The 20,912-nt window shown below is 40.7% G+C and overlaps 1 protein-coding gene across 1 annotated transcript in view; it reads right to left on the bottom strand.

The window, feature by feature from the left end:
- LOC149289524 (3',5'-cyclic-AMP phosphodiesterase 4C-like) overlaps positions 1-20,912 on the bottom strand; it is a 289,399-nt gene that overhangs the window by 28,070 nt on the left and 240,417 nt on the right. Inside the window, exons 2-5 of the mRNA XM_089490564.1 lie at positions 12,807-12,998; positions 12,330-12,366; positions 11,689-11,762; positions 10,062-10,111 (exon numbers count right to left, since the gene is read on the bottom strand). Coding sequence (XP_089346690.1) covers positions 10,062-10,111; positions 11,689-11,762; positions 12,330-12,366; positions 12,807-12,998 — 353 coding nt within the window. The remainder of the gene's footprint in view (positions 1-10,061; positions 10,112-11,688; positions 11,763-12,329; positions 12,367-12,806; positions 12,999-20,912) is intronic.

The following is a 20,912-nucleotide window of genomic DNA, read 5'->3' as shown; positions in this document are numbered from 1 at the left end:
GCCTTTGTCAAGCTTTATGGTAGTCATTTTTTTTGCATTTGTTTTTTCACACACATTTTACTTTAGGTATGAATAAACAGGTTCTGGTATATGTCACTATCATAAAACACCCCAATATATGTTTAGCAACATATCCTGAGTACAGCGATACCTCACATGAATGATTTTGCCTGGCTGTTTGGGGGCAAAAGGGCCACATTTGGGGCATGCGCATTTTCAATGTTGAACTTTGGCATTTGGGGATCCACTGCCCATGCCCTATTTGGTACATCTTTGAGCTGGGCCATTTCAGTATGCCCAATAAAGCCATATATTTTTGAAAACTAGACACCCCAGGGTATTTCAAATGCTAGTATTTTAACTTTTTGCATGCACACATTTTACCACCAGCATTTTTTCAAAGTTTGCAGTAGTATTTTTGTGTGTGTATTTTTCCCACACACACCTACTTTATGTATGAATTTACAGCTCCTGGTATATGCCGCTGTCACACGACACCCCAATATGTGTTCAGCAACATCTCCTGAGTACAGTGATACCCCACATGCATGGGTTTGTCATTTTTGGGGGGAACTAAAAGGCCACATTTGGTACGTGTGCATTTTTCTAATTGGAAATTAGATGTGTGGCCATCCTTCCCCCCTGTGTTAATTGGGACATTGTTGAATCCGGCCAATTCAATTTACCCCATCAAATCATAAATTTTTTAAAAGTAGACACCCCATGGGCATTTAATATGCCAGTATTTTAACTCTTTCCATGCGAGAATTATTTTAAGATAATGTGCTAATTTTAGGACTTGCTCACAAAAATATATTTTTTATATATATATTTTAAATTTTTTTTGCCTTTTTAAAAACATTTTTAACATTTTTTTTCAACTTGAAGGTTCCCCTGATAGTGACATCAGAGGGAAATTATTTTTACATTTTACTGGTTTTTTACTATTTTTTTTCTAATTATTATTAATTTTATTACTAATTAGAATTAGAAAGCTGGGCTCCATTGACTTGCATGTTTGAATGCAGTACCTGTAATCAACCTGCAAGTGGAGCCAGAGTTCTCTAGAGGGTCAGGAGACCGTCTAGCGAACCTTTTCATCTTTATTATTTTTTTTCCCGGGGCGCCGCCATCTTGCTGATGGCGAAGATCACCGGCAGCTGTGGCTGTGACCGCTCTCCGGAGCAGTCACAGTCCATCAAGAGGTAAGTGTTTGGTGTCGCTGGATGCCTCCTGATCGAGGCATTCCAGCGACACCATTTAAGTTTAGGAGGTGATCGTTGATCGCCCCCTAAACGCTTTTAAAACGGGCGTCCGCCGCCATACATTGTATGGCGGATGTTGACGCCCCGGGGAGGGGCCAGAAATGGCCCCTGATTCCGATCATGGCGTTGCTGAATGCCTCGAGGTCGAGGCATTACAGCAACGCCGTTTGGGTAAAAAAATCGATCACGGATCGATTTTTTTTTCTTACCCGTTTTAACAAATGACGGTCCTGGCACGTAATTTGTCGTTAACGACATGTTTTTCCGTGACGTGCCCGGACCGGCAATTATCATCAAGGGGTTAAACTGGATTGAGAGGGGGGAAAAATGGCTAAATGGCTAAAGGGCATAGGACATGTACAGTAGCGCATATTTATACCATCATATCATATTTACCAAACTGGGTTTTCAGGTGATTTGAGGCAAGATTAAACAAAGCACCTCCTTTTTTATATATTTACACCTATATCTGATCTTAGACAATTATTAACTTAGCTACATTTATTATTAACTTTTATTTATATTGTGCCTACAAATTGGACAACAAAACTGGAATTGACTAAGACAAACCAATAAATTTTTTAGGTAGAGGGCCTGCTCACAAGCTTTGATTTTACTTTTTAGGGTGACCACATGTCCCGGATTGCCCGGGACAGTCCCGCAATGGGACTTTAAGTGTCTTGTCCCGGAATGAGGAGTCTGAGTGAAGGAGGTCTTAGCCAATCAGGATTATGTAACTGTTATTTATGCTGTCACCAGTGATGCCATTGGTAAGGTAAATGATAAAGTCATAGATGTAATTTGTGATGTAATGACTAGGTCACTTGTAATGTCATTAGCAAAAGCACAGAGCAAAATTAATTTTGAAAAACTTTACCTTATATTTCCTAGGCTTTTTTCTATTTTAGGTGAGAAAATCTCATATATATACATTATAGTGATTTTTAGGCCTATTATGCCCTGATACCCACCTAACATACTAGATAGAAAACTAAAATTACAATGAAATAACATTTTCCCCTACTTTGTCAAACATATAAAGATGTAAAACATAATTTACACACACAGATGAAATGATTAATTAAATAATGCCTTATACATATGAGTTTATCGAGGCAGAGCTTCTACTTCAGTTGTCTAAGGTAAAGACAAATAATTCCATGAGGCCCTGATGGCATACCACCCAAAGAGCTTGGTGGTGTACTATCAAAACCGTTAACAGATTTATTCAACGAATCATTGTTAACGGGACTCGTCCTAGTAGCTTGGAAATTAGCAAATGTGGCCGTTCATAAGAAAGGCAGTAGGGAGGAGTCGGGCAACTACAGGCCTGTGAGTCTTTCATCAGTAGTGGGGAAATTAATGGAAACTATTTTAAAGATTGTTGAGGATCAAAAACATGGGTTTTCTTCAGGAAGATCATGCCAAACTAATCTTTTTGTTTTAGATTAGATTAGGTGACTAAAATAATTGATCAAGTTGTTGCAGTAGACATTGTGTATCGAGATTTCAGTAAGGCTTTTGGTACTTTCCCACATAGAAGACTTATAGAAGACTTATGAGTTTAGATCCCAATATTGTTGAATGGATTAGGCAGTGGCTAAGTGACAGACAACATAGGGTTGTAGTCAATGGAGTATATTCGGAGCAAGGTTTTGTTACCAGTGGGGTACCTTAGGGATCTGAACTTGGACCCATTCTCTAATATTTTTATTAGTGACATTGTAGAAGGTCGTGATGGTAAGGTATGTCTTTTTGCTGATGACAAAGATTTGCAACAGGGCTAATGTTCCTGGAGGCATAAGCCAAATGGCAAATGAAAAATGGTCATATCCCCAAATGTGCAATTTATGGGTCACAAATTAATCCCAGTGAAGATTGCTTTGTAATCACAGTGTCATATATTCATATTTGCTGGACTCTACCACAATTATTTTAGCAGGATGTGCATTTGCATACAGCTCTAGAGATTGTTTAGAATTGTTTGCTCTGTTAAGTTATTGCATCATGTTTCTTTAGATAAAACAGCAATTGTAATATTGATGCAGCGTAATGTAAATAGACCATTTGAAATGTCACAATTTCCCCTTAAATATGGGTAGGATTTTTCTAACATCATAACAGGCAGAATTCATAATACAAACAATCTTTAGTTTCAAGGCTTTTGTTACGGGATTTTCAAAATTTATATGGTTTGAAACAGGAAGTTAAAGGTTCATTGGGCCTCCTGGGAGTAAAAAAATCCAGTATTTATTCCCCCTTCTATTAAAAGGCACACTTGACGTCAATAGATTCCTCTCCTTTCCGCCTAATTGGGTCATTCTTGTCTCTCATTTTAGGGGAGTCAACCCATTCTTTAAATACCATAACACATAGGAATAGAGAAAATATTTTTGGCCACATTCTTAATCCACTACATATAGTAACAAGGTAAGGAACATGCTGGCACCAGCCATGCATGTGCAGTACAAAAGTAAGATTAAAAAAGTGACTTCAAGGTAGTATTTTCAGAGATACTACCTGTCCCATGTGCTACATCAGAAAGACAGCGGCAGATTAGGCAGCTACATGCATGGCTGAAGTCTTGGTATAAGAAGGAAGGCTTTGGTTTTTTTTTTAGAGAACTAGGCTGATTTTACTTTAGGGTACGATCCGTATAGGAGTGATGGATTGCACCTGAATGCAAGAAGGGGGGGTCCAATGTGCTTGGGGAGAGGATGGCTTGACAGTTGGAGGCAGGGCCGGACTGGCCCACCGGGATACCGGGAAATTTCCCGGTGGGCCGGCAGATTTGTAGGCCGGGCGGCTGCCCGAAATCTAATCTAAACGGCCGGCGCTACTTCAATTCTTTTTTTATTAAAGCAGAGCCGGCCGGCGGCATCAGCACTCAGCGGCCGTGTGCGATGGCCACCTACTGATGGGAGCAGCGTGAGGGGTGAAAGCCCCGCCCCCTCGCACGGACCTTTCACCCCTCATGTTGCTCCCATCACTATGCGGCCATCAGATTAATGGAAATTTAATCGAAACGGCCGATGCGTGCTGACACCGCCGGCCGGAGCTACTTTAATACTTTTTTTATTTTACTTTATATGGCAAGCCGATCCGGCATATTCAATTTAAAAAAAAAAGAATTAAAGTAGCTCCGGCCGGCGGGGTCAACACGCATCGGCCGTTTCGATTGAATTTCCATTAATCTGATGGCCGCATAGTGATGGGAGGAGCGTGAGGGGTGAAAGCTCCGCCCCCTCACACTCAGACTGCTGGAGCACCGGATGTCCTGTTACTGACATCCTGTCAACATAGAAAACGGCGGCCTGCAGCTACCAGAGGACGGATGCCAGGATGAAAAAGCCCCAAAGTGGAAGAAGTAGAAGGTAAATAAACAATTTTATTTTTTTTAACAAACTGTATAATATTTTTTTATATAAAAGCCTTATGCCCCCCATATGCCACTCTGCCTCCCTGATATGCCTTATGCCCCTTACATGCCACTCTCCTTCCAGAAATGCCTTATACCCCTATATGCCACTCTGTTCCATGATATGCCTTTTAACCCCCTAAATGCCAGAGTGGCATATAGGGGTATAAGGCATTTCTGGAGTCAGAGTGGCATATAGGGGCTACAAGGCATTTCTGGAGGCAAAGTTGCATATAGGAGGTTAAAATGCATATCATGGGGCAGAGTGGCATATAGGAGGGTATAAGGCTTTTCTGGAGTGCCCCATGGTATGCCTTTTAACCCCCTATATGCCACTCTGCCTCTATAAATGCCTTTTAACTCCCTATATGCCACTCTGCCTCTATAAATGCCTTTTAACCCCCTATATGGCAGAGTGGCATATAGGTGGTATAAGGCATTTTTGGAGGCAGAGGGGCATATAGGGAGTTAAAAGGGGGCAGAGTGGCAAGCCTGGGGCAGATGTCTGGCACTCCACCAGAATTGATCTGCGTTTGTTTTCTGGATGTACCCTGCAATACGAAAAGACATCAGAATCTACTAACTTAATTTTATTCTATTAACTTAAGTAATTGAAAGCTCCTTGACATGGGGCTCTGTGCAAAAGAAAATAAAAAGGGGGTAGAAGGGGCTGTTGGCAGGTTGGCAAATAAAAGGAAATAAAAACAAAAATAAAAAATGTCTCAATCTAAAAATGTTTGCAGTAGTAAATGTTTTGATTCCATTATGTGTAATATATTTCATTTATTAGGGCCTTTTAACAGTTTTGCTTTCTGGTATTTTAATACAAATAATATGATAAAAAGAATGTTTTATAGTTATTTGTACGGCAAATAGTGTGACTCGGGTATGTATAAGGGGTGCATGTGGGTATAAGAGCTCAATCGCGAGATAAACTATATGGTGCTGCTCTCCAAATGTTTCCAGAGCTGCTTTTCAGTCCCAGTCCGGCCCTGGTTGGAGGAGATTTTAATACCGGGCTAGACAGTATAGAAAAGGAAGGCGCTTTTGTTAGTAACCAGGTGGGTGGATCTGGGGGCTTGGTATGCACAGATAATAGGGAGAAGCATATATTTTGACCCCCAAACAAGGACAGAAAGCGCTTACAGCATGTGTGTTAAATGAAAAGTTTAAGGTCATGTCTACAAATCCTTGCAGTTTAGTATATAAGATCCATGAACTTGTAACAGTAGCGGCAACTGAGAATGTTGATTTAGTGGTTGTTACTGAGACATGGTATAACGAGAAAAATGACTGGGACATAGCAATACCTGGGTGTTCTTTATATAGAAAAGACAGAAAGGGGAAGGTAGCCTTTAGTAAAAAAACAAACAAAAAAAAAAACAAAGTCAGGAAGATAGACAGATCTATAAGATTAGACACAAAGAGGCAAAGCAAGTTATAAGAGCTGCCAAATCACACACAGAAGAGAGAATTGCCTTGTCAGTAAAAAAGGGGAGATAAAACATTTATATAAATGAGAAAAGGAAAGTAAAACAAGGAGTGATAAGATTAAAAACAAAAGAAGGAAGGTATGTAGAAGAGGATAAAGGTCTTGCTGACTGCCTCAATGAACATTTCTGTTCAGTTTTTTACAGTTGAAAATAAAGGAAAGGAACCTCAGGAAAACAGAGTCATTTGATACATGTGAGTTTATCTAGGCTGAGGTTCTACTGTCTAAGGTAAAGACAAATAAGTCTATGGGGACTGATGAGATATACCCCAAGTTATTAAAACAGCTTGGTGGTGTATAAGCAAAAGCGTTAACTGATTTATTTACCAAATCATTGTTAATCATTGTCCAGAGGATTGGAAATTAGCGAATGCTGCTGTAGGGAGGAGCCCGGCAACTACAGGCCAGAAAGTCTTACATCTGTAGTGGGAATTTAATGGAAACAATGTTAAAGGATATGTTTGTTGAACATCTAAAATCGCATGGGTTTCAAGACCAAAAACAACATGGGTTTACCTCAGGGAGATCATGCCAAACTAATCTTATAGATTTTTTTGGTTGGGTGACTAAAGCAATTGGTAAAGTTGGTGCAGTAGGCATTACATATCTAGATTTCAGTAAGGCTTTTGTCACTGTCCCACATAGAAGATTTATCAATAAACTGCAATCTCTGAGTTTAGATCCCAATATTGTTGAACAGAGTTCAATGGAGTATATTCGGAGCAAGGTCTTGTTACCAGTGGGGTACCTCAGGGATCTGTACTTGGACCGATTCTCTTGAATACTTTTATTAGTGATATTGCAGAAGGTCTTGATGATAAGGTATGTCTTTTTGCTGACAACCCAAAAATTTGCAACAGGGTTGATGTTCCTGGAGGGATAAACCAAATGGCAAATGATGGAAAAATGGTCAGAGCTGTGGCAACTGGCATTTAATGTGGATAAATGCAAAGTAATGAATCTAGGGCATAAAAACCCAAGGACATAGTATATTTTGATACTGTCCTAATCTCAGCGTGTGAGGAAAGGGATTTAGGGGTAATTATTTCAGAGGATTTAAAGGTAGGCAGACAATGCAGTAGAGCAGCAGGAAATGCTAGCAGACTGCTTGGTTGTATAGGGAGAGGTATTAGCAGTAGAAAAAGGGAAGTGCTCATGCTGTTGTACAGATCACTGGTGAGACCTCACTTGGGAGTATTCTGTACAGCACTGGAAACCATATCTCCAGAGGATATAGATATGTTGGAGAAAGTTCAGGGAAGGGCTAATAAAATGGTTCATGGATTACAGGATAAAATTTACCAGGAAAGGTTAAAGGATTTTAACGTATATAGCCTGGAAGAAAGATGTGACAGGGGGATATGATAGAAACATTTAAATACTTAAAGGGAGTCAACTGATAAAGAAGCTTTATTTTAAAAGAGGAATACTACCACAACAAGAGGACACAGTCTTAAGCTAAAGTGGCAAAGGTTTAAAAGTAACAAAATGAGATATTACTTTACTGATTGGGGAGTGGATGCATGGAATAGCCCTCCAGCAGAAGTGGTAGATGTTAATACAGTAAAGACAAGCAGGGGATAGACATACGGCTAAGCTAGATATACGATAAGGCCAGGAACTAAGGAAAGTGCTCAGAGGTTGGACAGACTGGATGGGCCGAATGGTTCTTATCTGACGTAACTTTCTATGTTACTTCAGTAATGGGTGAGTCCATTGCAAACCACTGTACATGGAGCTATGAGTACAGATAACCATTAATCCGCAATCCATTGCTTTCTATTGCTGATTTTGTTTACTATTTAAATATGTTTATTCATGGTCTTTAACCCCTTCATGACAAAGCCCATACATGTACTGGGTCACGATGCAATGCTTTGGTGACAAAGCCCATACATGTACGGGCTGCTGTTAAATGTCAGAGTTCAATTGTCAGCAGTGCCAACTGTCAGAGTTCACAGAGGGTCTATCCAGACCCCCTGCAGGTTGAATTCAGGTACTGCATTCAACCATGCAGGTCAATAGAGCCCAGCTCACTAATCACACATGTGATAAGTAAAATTAAAAAATAAAAGACATTTGGTAATATGTCAAAATAATTCCCCACTGTCAAAAAAAATATATAAGAAGTTTTTTATGAGCAAGTCCTACAATTAGCGCTATAGCTTCGCAAATCTTGACGCATTGAAAGAGTTAAAATATTGGCATTTTAAATGACAATGGGGTGCGTAGTTTTAAAAAAATGTATGATTTGATGGGGTAAATCGAATTGGCTGGCTTCAAAAATGTCTCAAATATGGGACATGGGCACAGACTGGTAGCCTTTTACCTCTCAAATAACCCAACAAACCCATGCATGGGGGGTATCGCTGTACTCAGGAGACGTTACTGAACACACTTTGGGGTGTTGTTTGACAGTCACATATACCAGGAGCGGCAAATTCCCACCTGAAGTACAATGTGTGTGGGAAAAAAATACAAAACAAATTACTACCATAAAGTTTTACAAGTCTGATGGTAGAATTAGTACATGGAAATGGTTAAAATACCAGCATTTGAAATACCCTGGGGTGTCTAGTTTTCAAAAATATATGGTTTGATATAATTTCTATGGTTGGCTTCAAAGATGTCCCAAATACCACATGAGGCAGAATGACCAGATTTCAGGGAAAAATGGTTTTGAAATAGCAAAACGCTACTTGTAATTATTGCCCAATAACTTATATTTCATCTAATTATTGTATGGGATACCTAACAACTTTATTTCCATTCTGTTCTGGGACTTAAACAAATCAAATACCAAAGAATAGATTATATAGTGAACAAATAGATACTTTGATTACAAAACTGGTAAAATTAGAGCTGAACCGATGTAGGGACTTGGGTTTTCAGCTGCACACAGGAAGAGCTAAACATCTGCTGGCTGCAGATCAAAGCTGACCCTACACCATAAGGAAATGAAAGTTATTCTATGCAATTTCCAAGCCTGTCCAATACGGCAAGGTCAATTACCTACCTCGCCCTAGCGATTCAGTAAAGCAGAGCACCGGGATATGACGTGATACCCTGGTACACAACTTCACAATATTGAGAGGTGGCCATGTGGGAGCTGCATTTGGGGTCCTCAGAGGGGCCAGTCAGAGGAGAAAGAATGACATGGGGCTGCTTGGCAGGACAACACCCCAAAATTGTGATTGTTCTGTGAAGACTGAATCATTTAAGAGCTATGACCACAGTAGGTGTAGGAAGCTGACATATGGAATATTTACACATAATTGCAAAAACGATTTGTCTAAGGAAAGGCAAGGGACAAAGAGTGGAGGGAGGCCACTCTTTTGTCCCTCATGCTTCTTCTTTTGCCTTTTTCTAGGCCTAAATCTTTTTGCTATTATGTTTCAGGAAAATGTGCAATTCTGCAGAATCCCTCACGCATTTCCAACAACGACTACACTGAAACTTAAAGGAATCACTCAGTTATTACACATATTAAAGCTCACATGATGGCCAGAGCGTCCCTTGAAGCATATCTGTACTTATGTGTATATATACACACACAAAGGCAGAATATGCATGCATACACACACATCAGTGTAGAAACACAAGGACAGAGGCAGCTTCTGTGACAAATGTAACGTTTTATTCTTATACTGCCTTATATGTGTAATTTGGTGTCATTTTCTGTAAATGTAAAAAATGTGTAAAAAAAGTGTACAAAATTCTGGAACAAAGTTTAAAAAGTGCTCTAAAGATCTTCACAGCCAACAGATCTTCAACATAATTGCACCAATAGTATGTTTAATATTTTAAGATGTCTGACAATATATAAATGTCATTTTTACAGCACTCCCCCTTTAAACTGCATCTCAGAGAGTGGATTTGTCCTTACCAGACAGGTTTGGTTTACATGCTGCAGTTTGACTGCTGCCAGATGATCTCCTGAGAAACAAACAAATGATTACTATTGATAATTTAGCATGCCTGACTATTTACCATAACAGATGGACAACAATTATTCATAAAATTATCAAATGTGCAATATTGGCTTATAATTAATAGAATACATTCATTATGATGTTTCTGTGACCAATCCATCTTTGGAAGAAGTACTAACAACAATGAAATGTTTAAGGGACAGCTTCTCCTCAGATCATAATGTACTGTTTGCGGGACATATTCATTTGTACAGTATGTCATTGGGTGAAATGTACCAGTTACACATTTTGAAGGTAAGTCAATCTCTCCGGAACAAATACCACCAGAGACATGAATACAAGCGATTATGATCCCTCAGTCAACATCTTTTAGTTTTTGTTGCAACGTTAAACGCCATTTAAATTGGATTCCTAGATGGCTACACTGTACACATCCTTCCCAACTTCCACCCCTGGCGAATTGGGATGCCAAGGGTGGAGCTGGGAAGGTAGAGTCACTGAAACTGGCAGCTTTACAGTACATGTCCAGTATGCATTCTCCGGTATCCCAGGCATCAGAGAATGAAAAGCAGGACAGAGGTAGCGCTTGGTGGGACAGCAGGTTAGAGTGTCAAAATCAAGACAAAGCTGGACAGTTGAGAGGCATGACTGTACATATAACGCTAAACTATATGTTATGGTCCTTTTGGGGGGGTTAGTTGAGATGTGGTTAGCTGTTAACAGGGGTACAGCCATCAATAGGCTAAAAGTGGTGGGAAGCAAGAAAACCATGTTGGAGTGTGGCAGCCCACTTTTCCACTGATTTTCCTGCATCTTTCTGTATGCAGGATTGATTTTTAGCAGGGTCATATTAGACTGACAATTCATCAATGTTTTAAGGACAGCCTTGCAAATGTTGCAGTTGGAGGACCTCTAGAGATTTACATGTGCTCCTCAGCATGCATCAGATCTTAATTTGTATGGGACGTCACACAGGAAACACATGCAATAATGAGGCCCAAAATATGGAGACCTGGTACCTTTGTTTTATTTACATATAAAAAAAAATACTGTTGCATTGATCACATATTTATTGAAAAAATAAATATTAGTTTATAAAATTTGCATATCAAATATTTGTGGTAACTAAGTACAGAAAAGAAAAAAAGTAAATAAATGTGTAATGTGTCACACAAAGAAGTTTTTATATGAGTGCTTTTTGAAATTGTAACAGAATGCTGATGTATTCTGTGTACATTATGACATACATTTTTCTTTGTGATATCATTTGTAATTTTGATTATCGATTGATATCACTAACAAGAATCCTGTGCAACAAATAATGTGACTTACGACTAATTAAGACTACAGCTAGCAAACATATAAATGTTTCATTTAGTGTCTTTGTGTGATACAATGTCAGTAGGAGTAGGCTAAAAGACTTTTGTGTTAACTCCCCTGGAATCAAAGTCAATTATTTATCCAGCTATAATTGACACTTACTTAAATCAGAGCTGAGACTCATGGAATTATTATATTTGTGTGTATTTACTTTGCATTATCAAACAGGGAAAAATACACATTCCCATAAGGATCACTTACTTGTTAGTTACTCTGTCCTGGAGATGAGTGAGGATTGCAAAGTTACTCCGCACAGTTCTCAAACTGGCCAGAACCTACCAAGCAGTACAAAGAAGAACATATGGCATGGACATCCGCACATTGATTAAAGTCGGTTTGCACTGATTTTATTTTAAACTAAGTTCTAGAGAGTTGGGTGCATTTACAAGACTTTCATCGATAAAACAACTTTTCATCTTACTAATAAAAGTTACATGTCTTTGCACACTTGTTTCTTCACAGTGGAGCTGCAGTAAGCAGCTTTTTCTTGGTGATCTATGTAGGCATAGCTACTGATGTCTCAAGTCTCAATTTCATCCTACCAATGCCAGAACTACAGTCATGATTGCACAGAATAATGGGTTTTCGTAAGAGCTATAGAAGAGTTTTTTGTGGACCTGTGATATTATTATTGGAGTTTCTTGATGGATAAGGACATTTTGTTGAAAAAGAAAAAACTAGTTGATTGGTATGCAACACTCATTTTGTTTGAATATACAAATCAATACTTGGAATTATTTTGCACAGTGTTGTTTGTTTTGTATTAATTACTTAAATATTTAAATTAGGTAACAGACACTTTCTTATATTATTAACTGAACCAACTCAAGTGAGTTACCTACCTGTGCGAAAGGTGTAACTATCATGTCTTCTCCATGCCTGAGAGAGAAACAAAGCTTAGTTAAACTTATCGATAGTAAATAATATGAAAAATTAGATAAATCATAGTAAGCTGTCTTCCACCCATCAATGCATACATTTAACCTCCTATCATGCAATTTCTGACATTTAGCATAAATTGTAAGAGGTGCCATTTTCAACATAGAAGAGATTGCCAGGTAAGGGATGACTTTGCTTTTTTGACATCACAGAAAACATTTTATTTTTATGACAACATAGAACATGATTTCAATTCTGTACATTCCAAAGGGTTAAAAAAACTGAAGCACATCCTTACTTTTATATGGATGCTTCAAAATGAAATTCCTACCTAAACATATGCAAGGTGAAGCAATATGGTACAGTTGAGGGGTTTCCTAACTTAGCACTTTTTAGTAAATTCCATCCATCTGTTGCTGGTTATTCCCATTGACACTCACAGGTCACTGGCGATAGATGAGTTCCGTGACATCGCTTTGGGCGAAAGGTCATAGTCACTATCTGAGCGATAGAGGAATGATTCTCGTCTCTGGCTGTGTGGAAAGTTGCCTTGGAGGACCAACCCTGACCCAGGACTAGCCTGGGACTCCAAAGGGCTTCTGCCAGATGATAGGCCATTCTCAACATCAAAACTGCAAAATAAAAAGAATGGAGTGAGAGAAATAAAGGCTTCGTTAGAAATAAAATATTTAAAACTTGCTTGTCACCACCCCATACAGTTTTCTACAAGTTTTATTGAGGTGTTTACAAAGCTATTTTGTAGAATTATCTCAATATGATTTCTGGATGATGACTAGTGGTCATAATGTAGGTTGTTATTTCTTAAACCTGCTTAAAAAGCTGTTTTTGAACATGTGGCTCTAAGGAGAAAAAGGTCAGACATTTTAGTCTGACTGCCAGATCTCTCTGTTGTCAGCAGAAGCAAACATCGCTGACAGAACTTGAAAGCACCAAAAATTGCAGTCCCTGTTGAGGTCTTTTCCTCTGATCAGACATGCTATTTTCAGAAAGGCCGGTGGGTAGCCAGGGAGATCAAGTCACCAATTGCAAGCCACCCGTCTCATCCAGCGTCAGTGCCTGACCTCACAAATGCTTTTTTGGCTGAATTGGCACAAATGCCACAGACCAAAATCTTGTGGAACCCTCCGTAGAAGAATGAAGACTGTTATAGCTGCAAAAGGTAGGTTTAACTTGATATCAGTGTCCATGCTTTACAAATGCCATTTCCAACAAGTTCATATAGGTGTGATGGTCAGGTGTCCACTTAGTTAGTGTGTGTGTAATGGTTGTTCCATAAAGTACAACATTTACCATATGTTTATTTGCAAGATAAAGCAGCTAATAATTATACCTGATTAGCTCAGGTCACACAACCAACAGATAACCGACTCCTACACAGTTAACAGGGTGCCTGCTGCCTGCTAATCTAGAAAGAAAAACCTTTCTTCTCAAGATGTAAAAACATAGTCAAAAGACTATATTTATACCTGGTAGGACAGAAAAGGTCCTACCTCTAAGCTGCTTGAACGGATTGTGTACAACCACCTCATTAACTTCCTCTCCTCTAATTCCCTCCCTGACCCTCTACAGTCTGGTTTCAAACCCCTTCACTCTACTGAAACAGCTCTAACAAAAGTCTCCAATGACTTGCTCTCTGCCAAAGCAAAAGGTCACTACTCTATTCTAATTCTACTGGATCTCTCTGCTGCTTTCGATACTGTTGATCACCACCTTCTTCTAGACTCACTTGCTTCTATAGGCATTCGAGATACAGCTCTCTCCTGGATCTCCTCATATCTGTCTAACCGTTCCTTCTCTGTCAACTTCTCTGGCAAGACATCATCGCCCCTTCCACTTTCGGTTGGTGTCCCCCAAGGTTCAGTCCTTGGCCCTCTGCTGTTCTCTCTTTATACTTCATCTCTTGGCAAACTAATCAACTCATTTGGCCTCCAGTATCACCTATATGCAGATGATACCCAAATCTACCTGTCTTCTCCTGATCTCTCTCCATCTCTCCTGTCCCGTATTACCAATTGCTTGTCTGTTATTTCTTCATGGATGTCACAACACTACCTGAAACTTAATCTTTCTAAAACTGAACTCATTATCTTCCCTCCCTCCATCTCCACTCCACTACCTGAATTCTCTATCACCATTAACAACACGACTATCTCTCCTACTAACCAGGCCCGATGCCTTGGGGTCATCCTTGACTCAAACCTCTCCTTCATCCCTCACATTCAGTCCCTCACCAGATCCTGCCGCTTGCACCTAAAAAACATCTCTCGTATCCGCCCATTCCTCACCCAAGAATCCACAAAAACCCTGGTTCATTCCCTTATCATTTCCCGTCTTGACTACTGCAACACTCTTCTGGTTGGCACTCCACTGTCTCGACTCTCTACTCTACAGTCTATCCTTAATGCGGCTGCTAGGCTCATCTTCCTTGCACGTCGCTCCTCTTCTGCTTCCCCCCTCTGTGAAACCCTCCACTGGCTCCCAATTACCTTTAGAATTAAATTTAAGATCCTGGTACTGACATATAAGGCCATCCATAATACTGCTCCTCCGTACATTTCTGACCTCATTAGCAAATACTCTCCTACTCGATCCCTACGTTCCTCCCATGGGCTAAGGCTCTCCTCCTCACTCATCACCTCTTCCTTTTCCCGTCTACAAGATTTCACTCGAGCTGCCCCATATCTCTGGAATCTTCTCCCAAGGAACCTTCAGCATTCTCCCTCCCTCCCAACATTCAAGAAACATCTAAAAACCCACTTCTTCAGAGAAGCATACCATCTTAGCTGCTAGAACTTCCTTGTCATCGATACAACCCCCACAATACCTCTCACCCTTTCTCTATGCCTTATGTTTGTCACCCCATTTCCCTCTAGATTGTAAGCTTGCGAGCAGGGCTCTCTCCACCAAATGTATCGGTTTGTCTTAGTCTGTCAATTCTTGTCTTGTCATATCCCTTGAATTTATGTATTGTATTAAGCGCTGCGTAAACTGTTGGCGCTATATAAATAAAGGATAATAATAATAATAAAAGGAGCCCAAGATACAATCTACTTAAAGAGGTAGTAATGTTTGTGTCCTTGCACAGAATGTCAAAACTAACTTTTATAAACCACAGAACAGTAAGCTGAAAATTGACATAATGAACCACAGAAGCGGAAACAAACTCTGCCAAAAGATTACCAGTAATTTGAATTTAATCTGGTACATGTAAGCCTGGCATGGTTTTTGTTTCGCGCAAAAAACACCACTAGGCCGGCAGGCTGCTCTGTGTCAGCACGCCGTGTCTGACAAAGAAGCGCTTTAGGACAAAAATGGAACAGAAAGCCGGCCTGGTCTCTCCTAAGCAATGAAAGGTATTGTGTGTAAATAAGTATGTTAGTGTGTGTTATTATGTTACTGTATGTGTTTGTATGATATCTTGTAAGTATGTTAGCATATGTGTAGGTGTGTGTATGTTACTATATAGGTGCAAGTATTTGTTATGTGAGGGAGTGAGTTGTGTTGTGTTAGGTGTGAGGGAGTAAGTTATATGTGACCGGTGTGAGGGATGTGTTGGCTGTGTGTGTGATAGGTGTAATGGGAGTGAATTGTGATGATAGTGAGGGTGTTGTTTAGGGATTGTCTGTGTATGGCCACAGTTGAAATTTAGAGGATCAGACGTAATGTAAGGAAGTTTTACTTTACTGAGAGGGTGGTAGATAAATAACAGATAAATGGAATAGCATCCATCAGACACGAAAGAGGCTAATACAATAAGGGAATTTAAACATGCATGGAATCAACATAAAGACAAGACCGAAAAAAATGGGCCAGCTCGATGGGTTCCTAAATGCTCTACAATTCTATGTTTGTAAGTAAGTATTTTAATGTGTGTGTTTAACCCCTTGATGACAATTGCCGGTCCGGGCACGTCACCGAAAATCGTGACGATTATGACAATTGACGTGCCAGGACCGGCACGTCTTTAAACGGGTGAAAAAATCGATCCGTGATCGATTTTTTCACTCAAACGGTGTTGCTCTAATGCCTCGACATCGAGGCATTGAGCAACACCAAAAAAAACATTCCCGCCCCCCCCCCGATCGCTCCTAGGAGCAAATAAAAAAACATGTTTGAAAGACTGCACGTCTTTCAAACATGGCGGCGCCCGCCGCCGAAAAACAGGTTTAGGAAGCGATCACGAGTCGCTTCCTTTGCTTAGCTGGTGTTGCTAAGATGCCTCAGTATCGAGGCATCTTTGCAACACCTGTTTAGCAAAGGAAGCGACTCGCGGTCGCTTCCTAAATGCTCAACTTACCTTCCCGGTGCCGGCGTCTTCGAAACACATGCGGTGTTTCAAGATGGCGGCGCCCATCAAGCCGGGGGCGGAGCCTGCTGTCATCATCGGGGGGGGGGTGTTGCTGGATGTCATGGACAGCCAGTGAATAACACCCCTAGTGGTCAGATCACTCATAAGAGTGATCATGATTTGCTAAATCAAAGGCAATGTTTTCTAAACATTGCCTTTGATCAGTATTGGATCTGCATCCCTCCTTCACTTGCTTCTAGTGAGGGAGAGAGACAGATCAGTGTGTTTTCAGGTATTCTCAATAATATATATATATATTGATCCAAAGGCTCTTATAAGAGCCACCCATTTAATATTAACCCCTTCATTGCCATTGATCACTGCATAAACAGTGATCTTGCATAGTGGCAATTGTTTTTGGGGTTCTTTTTTTTTTACATTTTTTTAACTTTTTTTTATTTTTTTGTACTTTTTTTTTAGGGTTTTTTTAATTTTTTTTATTAGAGCCATTAACCCTTTCCTTCCCCACTATTTTTGCTGCAATTGTTGCCATGCAGCGGTATACGGCTGAGGAGGCATGTTCCAAATTTGGCCCTTTTGCCCCCAAACAATCTGACAAACCCATGCATGTGGGGTATCAATGTACTCAGGAGATGTTGCTGAACACATATCGGGGTGTTGTGTGACAGCAACAACATACCAGGAGCTGTAATTTTACACCTGAAGTACAAAGTATGTTTAAAAAACAGCAAAAACAATTACTATCACAAACTTTGACAAGGGTTGGTGGTAGGATTAGTGCATGGAAAGGGTTAAACTATCAGCATCTAAAATACCCTGGGGTGTCTAGTTTTCAAAAATATATGGTTTGGTGGGGTAAATTTAATTTGCTGGCTTCAAAGATGCCCCAAATACCACATGGAGACAGAATTACCAGATTCAGAGAAAAATGGTTTTGAAATAGCAAAACGCTACTTGTACTTATTGCCCCATAACGTGTAGAAGAAAGCAAAAAAACATAAAAACATTGGGTATTTCTAAACTCGGGACAAATAGTAGAATCTATTTAGCAGGTTTTTTCAGTAGTTTTTTATGATGAATAAAAGATTTTTCAAATAAAAGTGAGAATTTTTTTTTTTTTTCAATTTTTCGTCATATTTTATTATTTTTATTATAGAAAATTACATCATATATAAAAAATATGGTGTCTGAAGAAAGCCCTTCTTGTCCTGAAAAAAACAATATATAACTTGTGTGGGTTTAGTAAATGGGTTAAGAGAAAATTACAGCTAAACACAAACACCGCAGAAACGATAAAACAGCCATTGTCACGAAGGGTACAAAAAATAGAATCAGCCTTTGTCACGAAGGGGTTAAGTAAGTGTGTGTAAATATATTGGTGTGTGTTGTTATCTTTTATTTATATAGTGCCAACAATTTACGCAGTGGTTTTTCCAATACATATTCAGGGTATATGACAAGACTAGAATTGAAAGACTAAGACTAACCGATACATTGGGTAGAGAGGGCCCTGCTTGTTAGTTTACAATTTAAAGGGTATAGGTGTTTAAATGTGTATATAAATGTCATTGTGTATGTGTGTGGGAGAAACTTGAGGGCCCAAACCGCACACCTGTCATTTGCCATATTTTGTACTTTAGCATTGTGTTAATGTGCTCGTTTAAAAAAAGGGAAGCATCCTAAGATCTTCCAGAAGATGTCTGGCTCAACCTCGAGGACCCAAAAAATGGCCCTGTCATGATACTCTTTTGCACATTTACCGTATTTGCTCGATTATAAGACGAGGTTTTTTCCAGAGCAAATGCTCTGAAAAATACCCCTCGTCTTATAATCGGGGTCGTCTTATTATCAGACCTCAAATAGGTCTGACTATGAGACGACTAAGAGCCAGATCCCCGGCAGCTGCAGGGGACCTGGATCCAGGGCCGGACTGGCCCACCGGGATACCGGGAAATTTCCCGGTGGGCCGGAAGGTCCGTGGGCTGGGCGGCCGGCAGACTTACCATGAAGACAGCCGCTGAGCGGCTGCAAATGGCAATGAACGCCTCCCTCGGTGCCAGGGGCGGGCTGGGCAGGGGGGCAATTGCCCCCCAGGCTTCCCGAAATCTAACCAAAGCGGCCGCTGGGTGCTGATGCGGCCGGCCGGCATCAGCACCCAGCAGCCGTGTGCGATGGCCGTCTAGTGATGGGAGCAGTGTGAGGGGTGAAAGCTCCGCCCCCTCGCACTGACCTTTCACCCCTCACGCTGCTCCCATCACTATGCGGCCATCAGATTGCTGGGAATGTAATCTGAACGGCCGGTGCGTGCTGATGCCGCCGGCCGGCTCTGCTTTAATACTTTTTTTTTACTTTATATGGCAAGCCGATCCAGCTTACCATATAAATTAAAAAAAAAGTGTTAAAGTAGCTCCGGCCGGCGGCATCAGCACGCACCGGCCGTTTAGATTACATTCCCAGCAGTCTGATGGCTGCATAGTGATGGGAGCAGCGTGAGGTGGAAGCTCCGCCCCCTCGCACTCAGACTGCTGCAGCACCGGATGTCAGGTCAGTGGCATCCTGTCAGCATAGAGGAGAACAGTGTGCAGCTACCAGGAAGTCAAGACAAGTAGAAGGTGAGTAAAATAATGTATTTTTTGTACTGTATAATGTTTTTTGTATTTGTTAAAAACAAAAAAAATCGGCATGTGTGTGTATGTAAGTGTGTCCCCCTATATGCCACTCTGCCTCCAGAAATGCCTTATACCCCCCTATATGCCACTCTGTCCCATGATATGCCTTTTAACCCCCTATATGCCAGAGTTGCATATAGGGGTATAAGGCATTTCTGGATGCAGAGTGACATATAGGGGGTCAAAAGGCATATCTGGAGGCAGAGTGGGATAAAGGGGGTTAAAAGGTATATCATGGGGCAGAGGAGCATATAGGAGGGTATAAAGCATATCGGGGAGGCAGAGTGGCATATAGGGGGCATAAGGCTTTTCTGGAGGCAGAGTGCCCCATGATATGCCTTTTAACCCCCTTCATGCCACTCTGCCTCCAGAAAGGCCTTATACCCCCTATATGCCACTCTGTCCCATGATATGCCTTTTAACCCCCTATATGGCAGAGTGGCATATAGGGGGTTAGAAGGCATATCATGGGACAGAGTGGCATATAGGGGTATAAGGCATTTCTGGATGCAGAGTGAGGGTATAAAGAGAGGGTATAAAGCATATCAGGGAGGCAGAGTGGCATATAGTGGGGCATAAGGCTTTTCTGGAGGCAGAGTGCCCCATGATATGCCTTTTAACCCCCTATATGGCAGAGTGGCATATAGGGGGTTAGAAGGCATATCAGGGGGGCAGAGTGGCAAGCCTGGGGGCAGAGGTGCATAACTCGGGGGTAGGTTGTCAAATGAAAGGAAATAAAAACCAAATATGTCTCAATCATAGCTTTTATTAAATATGGAAAAAAATAGTCTACATAAATTAATAAAGAAATAAAAGTTTCTTACCAGAATATCGTGAAGAATAATGTGATCAGTGTTTTGTTCCACTAAATAAAATGGAACTCTTTCATCTAACAATGTTCGCAGTAGTAAATGTTTTGATCCTATTATGTGTAATGTATTTAATTTATTAGGGCCTTTTAACACTTTTGCTTTCTGGCATTTTAATACAAATAATGAGATAAAAAGAATTGCACATAGTGTGACTCGGGTATGTATAAGGGGTGCGTGTGGGTATAAGAGCTTCAGCGTGAGATAAACTATATGGGGCTGGTCTCCAAATTTTTCCAGGGCTGCTTTTCAGTCCCAGTCCGGCCCTGCCTGGATCCTCCTGCCTTCCCCGGCTGTCAGAGATCAGAGTTCTCTCTGACAGTCGGGGAAGGTCTGCGCAATGGACGCAGACAACCCCCGCTGCTAGCCACACCTCCTTCCGGCTGCAGCGCAACTTGTCTACGCGAATCGCGTAGACATCTACACGCTGCCCCGGCTGCATGACAGGGGAGTCAGAAGCACCGGTAAGTTTGGGGGGGGCAGGGGAGTGTTAAATGGGGGGCATAAGGCATTTCTGGAGGCAAAGTGTTCTATGAAATGCCTTTTAACCCCCTTAATGCCACTCTGCCTCCAGAAATGCCTTTTTAACTCTCTATACGCCACTCTGCCTCCTGAATTGCCTTAAACCTCCCTACATGCCACTCTGCCCCATAATATGCCTTTTAACCCCCTAAATGC

This window comes from Sceloporus occidentalis, unplaced genomic scaffold, assembly GCF_023333645.1.
Source record: "Sceloporus occidentalis isolate IW3139 unplaced genomic scaffold, rSceOcc1.0.p SCAF_45, whole genome shotgun sequence".
Lineage (NCBI taxonomy): Eukaryota > Metazoa > Chordata > Lepidosauria > Squamata > Phrynosomatidae > Sceloporus > Sceloporus occidentalis.
Note: the sequence above shows the minus strand (reverse complement) of the source record. Positions and strands in the feature narration are given on the sequence as shown.